We start from the raw sequence: 15768 nt of genomic DNA, 5'->3' as shown, positions 1-15768 counted from the left end.
ATTTTCATCGAGTTCTCTAGAATAATGGTTGGTATGAATTTTTAAGACTTTCAAAATTGTTTGTCTTTACAATATTGTATAACTTGTTCCACTGGTTCTGCTCCCTTCACTCTGTATCAGTTCATATAAATATTCCCAGGTTTCTCTGAAAGTTTCCCCTTCATCATTTCTTACAGCTCAATAATATTCTAGAAATTCATATATCATAATTTGTTCCGTGATTTCTCAATTGATGGGCACCCCCTTAGTTACCAGTTTTTACCACCACAGAGGTGTTATAAATATTTTTGTCTTTGGCTACTCAATACCTTCTCAACTTCCTCAGCCTTCTCTCCCCTCAGACTAGAGGGTTGGAGGGTGGAACTCTAAAGTCTTCCCATGGTTTTTCTTTTTTTTCTATGATTTTTCTTTATTAGAGGGTTGGAAATGGTCTTTCCAGCTAACTCTCCACTTCCCATCTGCATTTCTGTTTGGTTTGAACTCCACAGAACATGATGTGCCCTTCCTGGGTATTCCCTAGTGGTCTCTCCTTTCTACCTTCTTTTTTTCAGGGTAATGAGGGTTAAGTGACTTGCCCAGGGTCACACAGCTAGTAAGTGTTAAGTGTCTGAGGCAAGATCTGAACTCAGGTTCTCCTGAATCCAGGGCTGGTGCTTTATCCACTGCATTGACACCTAGCTGCCCTTCCACCTTCTTTTTGTGTGTTGTTTTCCCCCAATAGATTGTAAGTTCCTTAAGAGCAGGGAGAAGTGACTGTTTTTCTTATTTGTATCCCCAGTGCTTAGTACAGTGCCTGGCACATTGTAAGTGCTTAGTAAATATTTATTGAATTGAATTTAACACAGACCTATTAGCGGTATTGCTGGGTTAAAGGGTATGCACAGTTTAATAATTTTGGGGGCATAACTTTAAATTGCTTTCCAGAATGGCTGGATCAGTTCACAGTTTCACTAATTAACATACATGCTTTCCAATAGCCCCTCTACCATTTGAAATTTTCCCCATTTTTTTGTTTGTTATCGGTATTGTTAGCTTTGACAATCTTACCTGTTGTGACCTTGAACCTCAGAGTTGTTTTAATTTGCAATTCTGATTTTTAATGATTCCTTTGACCTTTTATTGATTGTGGAATGGCTCTTATTATTATAAGTTTGAATAATTTCTTTATATATCTTAGAAATGAGACCTTTATCAGAAAAACTTGCTAGACAGTTATTTTCCCTATTTACCCACTTCTCTTCTAATTTTAGTTTCATTGGTTTTGTTTCTGTGAAAACTTGTAAATTACATATGATGAAAATGTCTGTTTTAACTTTTGTGATTCTCTCTATTCTTGATTGATCATGAACTCTGCCCCTGTCAATGGATCTCAATGGAAATTTCTTTCATGCTCCTGTAATTTATTTATGATGTCACTCTTTATATCTAAGTCTGTTTGGTTCTTATCTTGGTATAGGGTATAGAGATATTGGTTTATGCCTAATTTCTGCCACATTCTTTTCCAGTTTTATCAGAGTTTTTTGTTGTATAGTAATGTTTTACCCCAATATCTAAGATCTTTGGGTTTATCAAATATGAGGTGACATGGGATTTAGGATAACTCAGAAGAAATTTCTCCTGCAAGAAGTAAAACCAAAGATGACCAGATAACAGGACAGACATATGGAGGAATCAGGGGACTATTAAGGTTTAGAATGACCAAGGACAGACACACCTAAGAAGTAAGAGGAGATAAAATTCTATAGCAGGAAAGTCAATTAGGTGTGGCTACTATCTGACCAGAGCTAGGAGACAGAAATAGCCCAGAGGTCAGGACCATCGTTTAAAAAAAAATCCCCCTCAACTCTCAGGAATATGACAAGTATCCAGGCTTTCCCATCCCAAAAGGGAACTTTTCATTTTCAAGTGAACACCCCATGTATTCTTTTTTTTTTTTAAGTGAGGCAATTGGGGTTAAGTGACTTGCCCAGGGTCATACAGCTAGTAAGTGTTAAGTGTCTGAGGTCAGATTTGAACTCAGGCCCTCCTGACTCCAGGGTCGGTGCTCTATCCACTGCGCCACCTAGCTGCCCCCCCCCATGTATTCTTTATAAAAGCTTTTTCCTTCCTTCTGTTCTGAGAGGAGGATGTTTCTAAGCCACCTTCTCCCCAGGGGTGAAATCTTTGACTTCCCACTCAGTCACTTTCTCTAGTGCCAAGTCTAATTGGACTGTGTGCAAGTGTTATTCTTTACTGAGGAATACCTAAGGACCCCTGCCTTTATCCTGTGACAAAAAGAATCCATAGATTGCCGCCAGAAAAAAAAAAACCTGAGGCTGCAAAGTGTGAGACAGATAGTAGCTAAATTGAACCTTTCCACTGAGAAACAAATTCTTCAAATGATCAGGAAAAAGACTTTCAAATATAAAGGAAAGGAAATTCAAATAACACAATACTATGTAGCACCCAGAAAAAAAAAACTCAGGAGGGAAGGGAATAATGTGTTCCAATGAGTAATGGAGTTCAAGATGCAGCCCAAGGCTACCTATCCTACAAACCTGAACCAAACTATAAATGGAAAAAAGATGAATATCCAATAATAAAGTGATGTTAACAGTATTCTTAGAAAGAAAACTGGACCTGAAGATATTATTTTCTTCTCAACCCCCCAGAAGACAAAAAAGCAACTCAGGGCCACAACAACAGCAAAATAATAACAGAGAAACCATTAAGAGATTTCTTTCTAAATGTACATGAGGGGGCAAGGGTGAAATCAGAAGTCAAATAAACAGGCTTGAAATATCACGGACTAACCTTCACAACACCCCACCTACAGGTGAACCGATGATTGTGCGACTAAATTACAGAATAGGAAGACAAATAAAAAGGAGGGAGGAGTAAGATAGAGGAGAATGTATAATGTACCCTAATGAAGTCAAGGGATGACAATAAAAGGAAAATGACTTCTGTGGTCTATTAGGAGAATTGGTGAAGAGGTAAAGGGAGGAATTGAAAAGGGGAGAGTAGGTACTACTGATGACTGCCCCATAAGAGAAGAAAGTTATTCTATAAAGAGAGATTGGACCTTACAATGGGTATTATCTGCCAGGATTTGATGCTTAGAGAGATGGGGAAATCAGAGCTCCAGGGAGCAACTGACACACAGAAAAATGGGAGAGCATGGACTAAGGGAAGAGATTTGGAGGGGAAATTGACCAAGGGGAGGGCAAAGGTCAAAAATGAACTTAAGGATCAGAGATGGGAAGAATTTTGCCATGGGGCTATATCATCTTTATAACCTGCAGGAACTGGTATTTCTTTTTCTTTTCTCTCTTTTTTTTGTAAATAATATTTTTTCCATTACATGTAAAGATAGTCTTCAACATTCATTTTTATAAGATTTTGAGTTCCAATTTTTTTTTCTGTCCTTTCCTCCCTCCCATCCCTCCTCCCCAAGAAGGCAAGCAGTCTGATATAGGTTATACATGTGCAATCATGTAAACATATTTCCACATGTTGGGAAAGAAGAAACAGAACAAAAGGGAAAAGCCACCAATTGCCCCATCCCAAAAAGTGAAAATAGCATGCCTCGATTTTCATTCAGACTCCATAGTTCTTTCTCTGGATGTGGAGAGCATTTTCCATCATGAGTCTTGAAATTGTCTTGAATCATTGTATTGCTGAGAAGAGCTAAGTCTATCACAGTTGATCATCAGGCAATGTTGCTATTACTGTGTACAATGATCTCCTGGTTCTTCTCACTTCACTCAGCACCAGTTCATGTAAGTCTAGGAACTGGTATTTCTAAGAGTGAAGTACAGCAGAAAAAAGGGGGTGGAGTAACATCTGCAAAGCAATAGCAGAAAATGTTTAGAAGAGCCTAAAATAGGTACCTCAAAAATTTTAATTCCATGAGGAATATAGAGAATAACAAACAACTAAGTTAATACAAAGGCCATGAAATAAAAGTCTAGAATAGACACAGTGAAAAGATAATGAAGAAAGTTAGGGAAGAAATCCTTTCTAGAAAAAGGAGTAGAAGATAAGATTAAAAGAAAACAAAAAACAACAAATTGAAGGGGGGAAAGGGGGAGAGGGGAAAGAGATTCTATTTGGTTACTTAACTGAGAGGAAAAAAGAGAAGAATTACATACCTAGATGAAAGCAATAAAGAAAAAGGAATTGATAAGTAAAACTCCAAAAGCAGGGAAAGGGGTAACAAATGGGAGGGGGTGTCAAGAGGATGAGGGGAAGAGAGCCAGTGGGATGTGGGCTACCTTAAAATACAAAAAGTTAAAATAACTAAAAAGAGATAGTATTGAGTTTGCAGCAGAAGGGGGGGGGAATCTTGATGTTTTGATTTTGTGTGTGTATGTGTGGTTTTTTTTGTTTTTGTTTTTGCGGGGCAATGGGAGTTAAGTGACTTGCCCAGGGTCACACAGCTAGTTAAGTGTCAAGTGTCTGAGTCGAGATCTGAACTCAGGTCCTCCTGAATCCAAGGCCAGTTCTTTATCCACTGCGTCACCTAGCCACCCCCCTAGGGGGAAAATCTTAATTTGGAAAAAAATAATTAGAAACGGAGGAAAATATAAACCTAACTCTCATAACTTCAAACGTGACTGGATTAAACAATCCAATAAAACAAAAAAGAATGGCAGATTGGATAAGAAAACTAAACTCCATAATCTGTTGTTTATGATAAACACATTTTCAAAGCAAAGATATACATGAAATAAAAATGATGGGCTAGAAAAAAAATTAACCAAGTATCAAATAACTCCAAAAAAGCAAGAGTTACAATCATGCTATCAGAAAAAGCAAAAAATAAACATTCAAAATATTAAAATGGATAAACAAAGAAAGTACATCATGCTGAAAGGAATCGTGGACAATAAACTAATGCCAATATTAAACTTACATGCTCCAAATGCTTTAGCATCCAAATTCATAAACGAAATATGAACTAAGCCACAATATACATAGACACAATAAGATTTCAATATCTCTCTCAGTTTTGGATAAGCCTTACAGAAAGATAAACACAAGAGAAAATATAGAAGTGAACAAGTTGCTGGAGAAGCTAAAGCTAAAAGATTTACGGTGTCTTCTAAATGGCTTTTGATCTTAGACATACATATTGTATCTGTTAATTATTTCTATATATTGGATATCAAACCCTTAGCAGAGAAATTTAATACAATAATTTCCCTCCATTTGAACACTTCCCTTATCCTGGGTCCCTTCATTTTGTTTATGAAGAAGCCTATCAGTTTCATGTAGTCAAATCTATTTTATTTTCTGTGATTACCTCTATCCCTTGTTTGATTGAAAATATATTTCTTTGAGCAGAATCAGGAGAACACTGTATACAGTATCATCAACATTATGTGTTGATCAACTGTGATAGACTTGATTCTTCTCAGCAATACAACGATAAAAGATAGTTCCAAAGGATTCATGATGGAAAATGCTCTCCAAATCCAGAAAAAAAAGAACTGTGGAATATGGATGCAGATTGAACCGTACTATTTCTTTTGTTTTTGGTGGTGTTGTTTTTCTTTCTTGAGGTTTTTCCCTTTTGCTCTGATTCTTCTTTTACAGCATGACTAATGCAGAAATATGTTTAATGTGATTGTACATATATAACCTATACCAGATTACTTGCTGTCTTGGGGGCAGGGAGGGAAGGGAGGGAGGGAGAAAAATTTGAAACTAGAAATATTATAAAAACAAATGTTGAAAATTATCTCTATATGTAACTGGAAAATAATAAAATACTTTTATAATAAAAAAGTCTAGCAGAGGGAAATGAGCACATACAAATCATTTTACAAAATAGCTTCTTACACTATAATAATAATTTATATTTATGTGTTTTAAGGTTTGCAAAGCACTTTATATTCATCTGAGCCCCCCAACAGCCTGCGGGTAAAGTATTACAGGTATTATTGTCCCCATTTTGCAGATGAGGAAATTGAAACTGAGAATATCTAAATGGTTTGCTGACAGTCACTTAGCTAGTAAGTGTTCAGATGCAGGATTTGAACCCAGGAATCTCCTGACTCCAAATCTAGGATTCTTTTCACTATATCATGCTTCCACTCAAGTAGAAGAAAATGTTAATTTGACCGTTAGTAACTGTATTTTTTTTACCCATGGGTTAAGGCCTCATATATTCTGTAAAAAGGAATAGGATAAAGGAAATGATTGGAAACTGAAATATATATATATTAACCATAGCTGTGAAAGTTATATGATCTGTTTCTCTTCTAATTATTTTATATTGTGATCTTTAATATCGAAGTCTTATACCCTTTTAGAATGTATTGTGGAATATCTTATATTATATGTTGGTCTTAGGCTAAGCCTAATTTCTGCCAGATACCTTTCCAGTTTTCCCAGCAGTTTTTATCAAATGTAGAGTTATTTCCTAAGTAATTTATGTTTCTTGGTTTATTGAACACTGGGTTATTGAGTTCTACTGTTTCTGATTCTCTCTATCTAGTCTGTTCCATTGATCTACTTCTCTATTTTTATCAGTACCAAATGGTTTTGATGACTACTACTTTATAATATTATTTGAGGTCTTAAAAACCCCACTAACTTCTATAGAAAAATGTTTTAAATACGTGCATGCATGTTATCTACCAAATAGAGACATTTTGATGTCCTTATTCTGTTTTTTTCCCTGAAATATTTCATGTTTTCTTCCATTTTTCAGTCTTTTGACTTTGTTTTGTTACTCCTTGATGTCTCGGGGTCATTAGTGTTGTTGTTGTTCAGTCATGGAGTCAAGTCTGACTTTGTGACCCCATGGACCATAGTCGACAGACTCTTCTACCTGTCTCTATCTCTTAAAGTCTATACAAGCTCATGTTTGTTGCTTTCATGACACTATCCATCTCATCTACCCACCCCCATCCCCATTTCTTTTTGCCTTCAATCTCTCCCAACATCAGGGTCTTTCCCAATGAATCCCATCTTCTCATTGCGTGGCTAAAGTATTTAAGCTTCAGATTTAATTATTTTTTCAGTTTAAAATTAATTTTAATTTAATTACTTAAGTCATTAGTTTCCATATGTCCAATTCCATTTTTCAAGGAAATGTTTATTTAGGTAAAGTACTTCTTCTTCTTCTTCTTCTTCTTCTTCTTCTTCTTCTTCTTCTTCTTCTTCTTCTTCTTCTGGGCAATGATGATTAAGTGACTTGCCCAGGGTCACACAGCTAGTGTCAAGTGTCTGAGGCCAGATTTGAACTCAGGTCTTCCTGAATCCAGGGCCAGTGCTTTCTCCACTGTGCCACCTAGCTGCCCCAGTACTTCTTTTTCCAAAATGTTAATTTTCTTTTCATATCTTTCCTTCTTAGCTTCCATGGTGCCATAATAGTTCTTTGTGGTTGCATTCTCTTTCTTTGTTTACTTATTCTTCCAATCTACTTCTTGACTTTGGATTTTATGTCCGTGCTGGAGCTCTGCACACTTCTGATACAGGGGAGATGTCTGCCTTGAGCCTTTGTCCTCTTACATCTTTGTCTTGCTTTCACAGCTCCAGCTGGTGACCTGCAAGCTTTCAGTTCTCCCAAAGGTATGTGATCCAAGGCAAGGTCTGCTGACTACCCTTCTAGTCTGATCTCTGCAAGTTCTTGATTCAGGTTTAGGTCTGTTGGTTTGTTCTTATCAGGGAGTTTCAGTGGCCTTCTCTCTGGACTTTGCCACTATTAACTCCCTGGGAGGCTCTGCAGGATCACAGCAACTGAGCTACAGGCTCCCCTTTGTTCTGGGACCCTTGCCTGGTCATTCCACTGCAGGCTTCCACTCTTGGCTGGAGGAGAGAACTGAGACCCTGATCTGTTCCTGGCATTGGAGCCATACATTTATGGTTTGCTTCTGGCTAAAAAGGGAAAAATCAATAATCCAAATCAAAAATCCTTGTTATATAATCATTTATCAATTATAGCTATTAGGATAAGAAGTTACTGCATGATTTGTAGTAAAGACATAGTCCCAGGTAGAAAAACCTGTGTGTAACAAAATTATGACATAGTCCCAGGAAAATTCCCATGGTAGCTAACGTAAGGAGTGTAATTATATTAATTATAAAGAATGTAATATTAATCATTATGAGTGTAACTGCAATCATTATAAGAAGTATAATATTATAACCATGATCATCATAATGGCGTGTGACTGTATTAATCCTTGACTATATTAATCATCTTTATATCAAAATGTAGCTGTTTGCTTTGATTTCTTGCCAAAAAGGACCTCCTGTTTCACAAGAACTTGCTTGATGTCAAAAAGAACAAAGGGGCAGCTAGGTGGCACAGTGGATAAAGCACTGGCCCTGGATTCAGGAGGTCCTGAGTTCAAATCTGGCCTCAGACACTTGACACTAACTGTGTGACCCTGGGCAAGTCACTTAACCCTCATTGCCCCACAAAAAAAAAGTTTAAAAAAGAGAACAAATTTTCATAATAGCAGTTGTTTTTCCTACTAGATAGGGACCAAAAAAACTATAAATACTTATGAGTTCTATAGGGTGGGGTCTCAAATCATACTGGGTGGACTGCCAACAACTCACTACCTTTGTTTCTCTTAAATAAAGGTGGTTTTCTTTGCTCAGAAAGGCTCCCAGTTCCCTTTTTTTACAGATTGGCACTCCAGATGGGACCCTAATACCCTTGTAGATATGCATAGATTAGTTTAGGCAAGAGAGACTCTATTTAGAGGAATGGAAATGTGTGCAGTTAGACCAGAGAACTTTAGCAAATTTCAGGAAATTAAGCAAGAAGAAAAGGAGACCCCTAATCAATTTTATGATCCACTTTGTAAAGGGGCAAATAGATATGCAGGACTTGATCCCATCAACCCAGAAGTGCTAGAATCATTAATACAGCCTTTGTATACCAAGCATCCCTAGAAATCAGGGAATTTTTCTTGAATAGTTGTCCTGGGTGGCATGAAAAGAACATAACTGAACTTAAACTCATATACCTGTATATTTTTGAAAGGGAAAATTAGAGAGAGGAAAGAAAAAAGAGCAACAGAGACTCTAAGATCTTTTTTTTTTTTTTTTTGGTGTGAGGCAATTGGAGTTAAGTGACTTGCCCAGGGTCACACAGCTAGTAAGTGTTAAGTGGCTGAGGGCAGATTTGAACTGAGGTCCTCCTGAATCCAGGGCCAGTGCTCTATCCACTGCGCCACCTAGCTGCCCCCCTAAGATCATTTTTGCTGCTGCCTCTGCATTCAAGTCTAAAACAGAAAGAAGCAAACTCCTAAATTGTTTTTACTGTGGGAAAAGGAGCCACCTTGCTAAAGAATATAGAAAGAAATGGGCAAATCAGAGACAAAAAGACCTCCAGACTAATCCAAGACTAGGCTGGCCTTCCAACATCTAGCGCCATGCCGAGAATAAAACCTTAACTCCCCTCAAAGTAATACATGAAGCTAATGTAGAGATGTTTTCCATGACTACTTATGTATAACTTACATTGAATTGCTTGAGTTCTTCGGGTGGGGGTTGGGAAGGGAGGGAAGAAGAAAAAAAATTAAAATTTAAAAAATAACAATACATGAAGGTAGGGGGTGGGAGTGGGGATGAGTCACAACATCAAGCTGAAGAATTTCTTTTTCCCCGATCCTGATGCCCTTGTGGCTCCTGTTATCCCCGTTTCTTCCTGTGTTACTGGCAAGCCCCAACTTACAGATGTGCTGGCATACAAACAAGTCACTGTTGGTCCTTTAACAATAGATCACTCTTTTCTGTTTAGGCCCAATCGTTCAATTAGTTTTTCTAAAAGGGAGTTATTGTACAAGCTTAGAGCTACTAATGAATTTTCACCTGATGGATCCTTCTCTTTAAGACTCCCAGATGATTCTCTCTCTGTATTCTCCTTGCTACTGGATCCTGACACAGTCATTGCTTATGCCACACCTAAGCAGATTCCATCTGATATCCCTGAATCAATTTGGGCTAGTTCCTCTAATTATGTGGGTCTTTTAAATCAGCCATACCCATCACTATCAAAGTGAAAGGTGGTCCTCCTCCTTCCATTCCTCAATACCCTGTATCCAAGCCATGGAAGCCATGGAAGGAATTGAACCCATGATAAATGCCCTTATTGATCAAGGGATTCTAGTTCACTGCAAGTCCCCTTGTAATGCATATATATTACCCATAAAAAAGCCAAACCTTAAGCCAAGTCCTGATAGCAGACCTGTCTATCAGTTTGTAAAAGATCTCCATGCCATTAACTCTCATGTTATTCGTAGACACCCAATAGTTCCCAGTCTAGCTCCCTTTGTCTCCACCATTCCTTGTATAGCCAAATGCTTTACTGTTATTGATTTATGCTCAGCCTGTTTTAGTATTCCAATCAGTGAATCAGTCCAGTGCCTGTTTGCCTTCACTTGTGTGGTAAAAAGTTCAAAGGGGAGATTAATGCTCCGTATATCCAATTTTGGCCCTCACACTTGAAAAGGAACTCAGTGCACCTGGATGAGACTGTCTCAGGGGTATGTAGAAAGCCCAACCTGATTCTCTCAGATTTTACAAGACCTAGCTTCCATCACTTTTGAATGCCCTACTTTAATACACTAAGTTGGTGACTTGCTACTAGCTACTCCTAATGATGCCATTTGTGAAAAGGACAGTTATTCGCTTTTATTGAAAGAGGGTATAAAGTAGCAGTCCAAAGATTGATGATGTCCCCCTCGAGTTGAATATTTATCAGAGAACTCTAGAAAAGTGTCACCAAGACATGTCCAGACTATACAGAGATTGGAAAAACCAAAGACTAAGAAACAATCCTGGGACTTTATTGGAGCCGCAGGGGATTGTAGATGGTGGATCCCATCCTTTGGTGAGATTGTTAAACCATTAACTTCTCTAATTAAAAACTCCGTCCCAGAACCTCTGCCTTTTTCAGGCTGAACATCTGACAGGCGCTAGAAACCCTCAAAGCCCTCTCCTCTCAGGACCAGCTTGAGGCCTCCAAGATTATAATAAGCTTTTTTCCCCTCTTCCTATGTGAGCAGAAGAGTGTGGCATCTGGAGTGCTCACCCAGCACCTCGGACCATCCCTTCAGCCCATTGCTTATTACTTCTGCCAGCTAAATGCTGGTACCTCCCTACCTTGGAGAAGTAGCAGTTGTTGCTCTCTTGGTGGATAAGGCTTGTGATCTGTTTCTTGATTCTCAACTCACACTGTTCTGTACCCTGAAGAGGTAGAGGCTCAATTACTGAGACGTGGCAACTGAGATCTTCTCTGATCAAAGATTTGCTAGGTGTGAAGTGACTTTATTAGGAAAAGAAAAGGTAACCATCAAAAGGTGTTCTATCCTTAATCCTGCCTCACTCCTCCCTGAGCTTCCTTTATCAGATGACTCATTGCCTCTACAGGACTGTAATCTCCTCGTGGATAGAGCTGAAAAACACCTAGAGGACCTCACCCATGTTCCACTCACTGACCCAGATCTAACTCTATACTGATAGTTCTTTATAAGTGATGGTATTTGATGCACTGGTGCTACTCTCTGATACAGACCTCATCTGATCAAATCTCTGGTCAGCAGCATGACTCTGTGCCCAAGCAGCTGATCTCATAGTTCTCACCCAAGCTTGACACCTTTCTGCAGGTAAAGCAGTCAACAGCTACACAGATTCCAGGTATGCCTTTGGTGATTGCCATGCCACTGAAATTCTCTGGTTACAACATGGCTTTCTTACATCCTCTGGAAAAACTATAGCAAATTCTTACCTTATCTGTGAGTTCCTAAATGCTGTTAAATGCCCCAGTTCCTTTTCTGTCATTCATTGTTCAGCTCACACTGGGTACGCAGACTAGGTGTCTCTTGACAATGAGAGAGTGGATGTTGCAGCCAAACAGGCCACCCTCAACAGCCCTGCCTTTCTCTTTTCTCTAATACTCTTTTTTGGATAAGAACCAAATAATCCAGCTCCCCTTCAAAAATGAAGATGATACTCCAATTTATGATGAGAAAGAAGTGGAGTCCTGGAAAAAAGGAGTACAATGCACAAGAGGTATTTGGAATATGGGTCACTGAGACCAGTAAACCACTTCTTCCTAAGAAAATTTAGCATCAAGCCCTGGATTCAGGAGGACCTGAGTTCAAATCTGGCCTCAAATACTTGACACTTACTAGCTTGTGTGACCCTGGGCAAGCCACTTAACCCTCATTGCCCCACAAAAAAAAATTGCCCTGAAAGAGATTGTTCCCAGATTCGGTCCCACAGCCTTTATTGACTAAGACAGAGGGTCTCACTTCACAGATTCAATCGTAAGCCCAGCTTATTGCTATCTCTGTATTAAATCCCTTTACCATACCCTCTTAATGCCCCCAAAGTTCAGATCAGACTGAAAAAAATGAACAGGAAATTTAAGGATATGATTGGAAAACTTTGTAATGAAACCCAACGTAAATGCACTTACATGTTGCTTCTTGCTCTTTTTTATTTGTGTACAAGACTCATGAGGGAATTGCATGTATCACCTTTTGAAATGCTTTTTGGTCACCCACCTTCCTTTGCAAAACCTCTCTCTCCAGTTTACACATTGCTACTGGGCAGAGATCTTTCTGTTTCTGCTTTTTTATAGAAGAGAATTACCAAGAAAAAACTGAAATTATGATATGGTAATGGACTCATTGCTCAGTCAGGACCACTGGAATTCTCACTGTATAACTTCCAGCCAGATGATAAAGGACACATCAAAACATTTTCAGAGCAGCTAGGTGGCGCAGTGGATAAAGCACCAGCCCTGAATTCAGGAGGATCTGAGTTCAAATCTGGCCTCAAACACTTGACACTTACTAGCTGTGTGACCCTGGGCAAGTCACTTAACCCTCATTGCCCTGCAAAAACAAAAACAAAAACAAAACACTTTAAAAGGACTGGAGGTACTCAGCTGTCTTGGGAGGGACCGTTACAGGTACTGTTGACAACTCCAACTGTTGTTAAGGTAAAAGAGAAAGACTCTTGGATTCACCGCTTTCATATTAAGGCTACTGAGGTACAGAAGGAGGCACAGAATGGAAAAGATGCCTCATGGATCCCTTATAGTATTAAACCAGACTGTGTCTTTCTTTTCTTTTCTTTTGTGAGGCAATGAGGGTTAAGTGACTTGCCCAAGGTCACACAGCTAGTAAGTGTTCAAGGGATAAAGAGGATTTTCCAGATGATTCAAACTGCACATTTTCTTCAACTCAGAAACATTGATTTCTATCCCTTAACTAGCCCTTTTGGAGGCAAGGACTACAGAAAGACCAGGTCCATACTTATCCCTGTACAAAGCCCCTCCCAGTTCCCACTCTGCATAAGGCCAAGCCACAGTAAGGGTAATAAAAGTGCTTTTTCTGTAGGAACAACCACTTGCTGCCTCAGTATCACCAATTTGCCCAGTGTTATGGGGGGGGGGTCTTTCCTGTGTACTAAAATTAAACATCACAAGAAGAAAACTTTTACTTTTGGCTCCCCTAAACATAACAATGTGACACTTTTTTTTTTACGGGACAGTGAGGGTTAAGTGACTTGCCCAGGGTCACACAGCTAGTAAGTGTCAAGTGTCTGCGACTGGATTTGAACTCAGGTCCTCCTGAATCCAGGGCTGGTGCTTTATCCACGGTGCCACCTAGCTGCCCCACCTCTGCATTTAATTGACTCTCAGTGACAGGTCTTTTGCTACTATAGTTAGATGGCTTTTAATCACTTAACTCATGATTCTTCTTGGTCCATGTTTCTTTAGTTGTTATGCTACTTGTTTATAAAAATTGCTAAACCTCCTTTTAAAGAGAGGTAGAGGCAGGGGGGTAGCTAGGTGGTGCAGTGGATAAAGCACCGGCCCTGGATTCAGGAGGACCTGAGTTCAAATCTGGCCTCAGACACTTAACACTTACTAGCTGTGTGACCCTGGGCAAGTCACTTAACCCCAATTGCCTCACCAAAAAAAAAAAAGAAAGAAAGACTCTTGGATTCACCGCTTTCATATTAAGGCTACTGAGGTCCAGAAGGAGGGACAGAATGGAAAAGATGCCTCATGGATCCCTTATGTATTGCCTTCTCTACCTTATAGTATTAAACCAGACTGTGTCTTTCTTTTCTTTTGTGAGGCAATGAGGGTTAAGTGACTTGCCCAAGGTCACACAGCTAGTAAGTGTTCAAGTGTTTGAGATCAGATTTGAACTCAGGTCCTCCTGAATCCAGGGGCAGTGCTGTATCCACTGTATCACTTAGCTGCCCCAAGACTGTGTCTTTTTTTTTCTTTTTTCTTTTCTTTTTTTTTTTCAGGGCAATGAAGGTTAAATGACTTGCCCAGGGTCACACAGCTAGTAAGTGTCAAGTGTCTGCGGCTGGATTTGAACTCAGGTCCTCCTGAATCCAGGGCTTGTGCTTTATCTACCGCACCACCTAGCTGCCTCCCCCCCCCCCTGCATTTAATTGATTCTCAGGGACAGGTCTTTTGCTACTATAGTTAGATGGCTTTTAATCACTTAACTCATGATTCTTCTTGGTCCATGTTTCTTTAGTTGTTATGCTACTTGTTTATAAAAATTGCTAAACCTCCTTTTTTTTTATTTCAAATATTTTAATAAGAGTTCTCTGCCAGGCATTTAAAACACCAGTTTGTGAGGATAGACTCCATTGGAGAGAGAGAATACAGAACGCAGGTAGCCACGGAGCTGAGGAATCTTCTTGATTTGGGGCAGGATCTGAGAGTCCACTGCTTTCTGGTCAGCCTTGCGCTGCTCTGTAACCTCATATTTCTCTTTTTCTGTGTCAAAAATCTCTCCTTCTTGGTGTCTAGGTTTACGGAGCCTCTTCTTGAAGTAAGCATCAGTAAGATGATTTGGAATTTTCACACCTGAAAGGTTAACATTGGTAGAAGTGGCAATGACAAATTTCTGATGGGTTCTTCGCAGAGGAACACGGTTGATGGTCAGAGGTCCAGTTACCAGTAGTAAGCCACTAGCCAGCTGCTTCAGGAAAACCACTCGCTTGCCCCTGTGGCGGCCAGTGAGCATGATCAGAACTGTGCCTGGGGTGATGCTAGATCGGAGTCTCCTCACATGCTGGCTGAAGGGCTTTTTGCCATGACTGAGCAGCTTTCTAGGCACATCCTCGGTAGGGTAATACCTAGGCATTTTGCGGATCTTCACTACTCGGTTTCCTCCATTCTTATCCCCACCAACTGGCTTTGAGATGGTAGCAGGTACCTTCTCTTTCTTTTTCCTTTCAATCCGGGTTTGGGGTGCAGTGTACTTGCGTTTGTACATGGCCCGCCTGGAATACATGGCAGACCTTGAGTATCTGCCAATCCCTCTGGCCAGGACCGGGTTGCGGCTGCAATGCTTTCGAGGCTTTTTCACCACCTTCTCAGCAGCATTTTCCTTTTTGGGCTTCTTTTCCTTTTTTTCTTTTTTGACCTTTTTTTCCTTTAGCTCCTTTGGGGGGTTTTGGTCCGCCATCTTGAGAGTCGGGAAAGAGCTAAACCTCCTTTTAAAGAGAGGTAGAGGTGGCGCAGTGGATAAAGCACCGGCCCTGGATTGAGGAGGACCTGAGTTCAAATCCAGCCACAGACACTTGACACTTACTAGCTGTGTGACTCTGGGCAAGTCACTTAACCCTCATTGCCCTACCAAAAAAAAAGAGAGGCAGATCCACACCAGATTCAACCCACATTATGATGATCCAGATTACCATTTATCCTGGTGACCCCCCTTTTTTATAACCAATCCCACCTTCCTACTAATTTGGAAAACCAGGCAAGAAGCC

General features: G+C 39.7%; 1 protein-coding gene across 1 annotated transcript; it reads right to left on the bottom strand.

Annotated features, from left to right (window-relative positions):
• Positions 1–14560: 14560 nt before the first annotated feature.
• LOC122733346 (60S ribosomal protein L6-like) lies at positions 14561–15474 on the bottom strand. Its single transcript, XM_043973654.1, has one exon. The coding sequence runs from the start codon at positions 15459–15461 to the stop codon at positions 14607–14609; it is 855 nt and encodes a 284-aa protein (XP_043829589.1). The 5' UTR covers positions 15462–15474; the 3' UTR covers positions 14561–14606.
• Positions 15475–15768: the final 294 nt, after the last annotated feature.

Source organism: Dromiciops gliroides, chromosome X, assembly GCF_019393635.1.
Source record: "Dromiciops gliroides isolate mDroGli1 chromosome X, mDroGli1.pri, whole genome shotgun sequence".
Lineage (NCBI taxonomy): Eukaryota > Metazoa > Chordata > Mammalia > Microbiotheria > Microbiotheriidae > Dromiciops > Dromiciops gliroides.
Note: the sequence above shows the minus strand (reverse complement) of the source record. Positions and strands in the feature narration are given on the sequence as shown.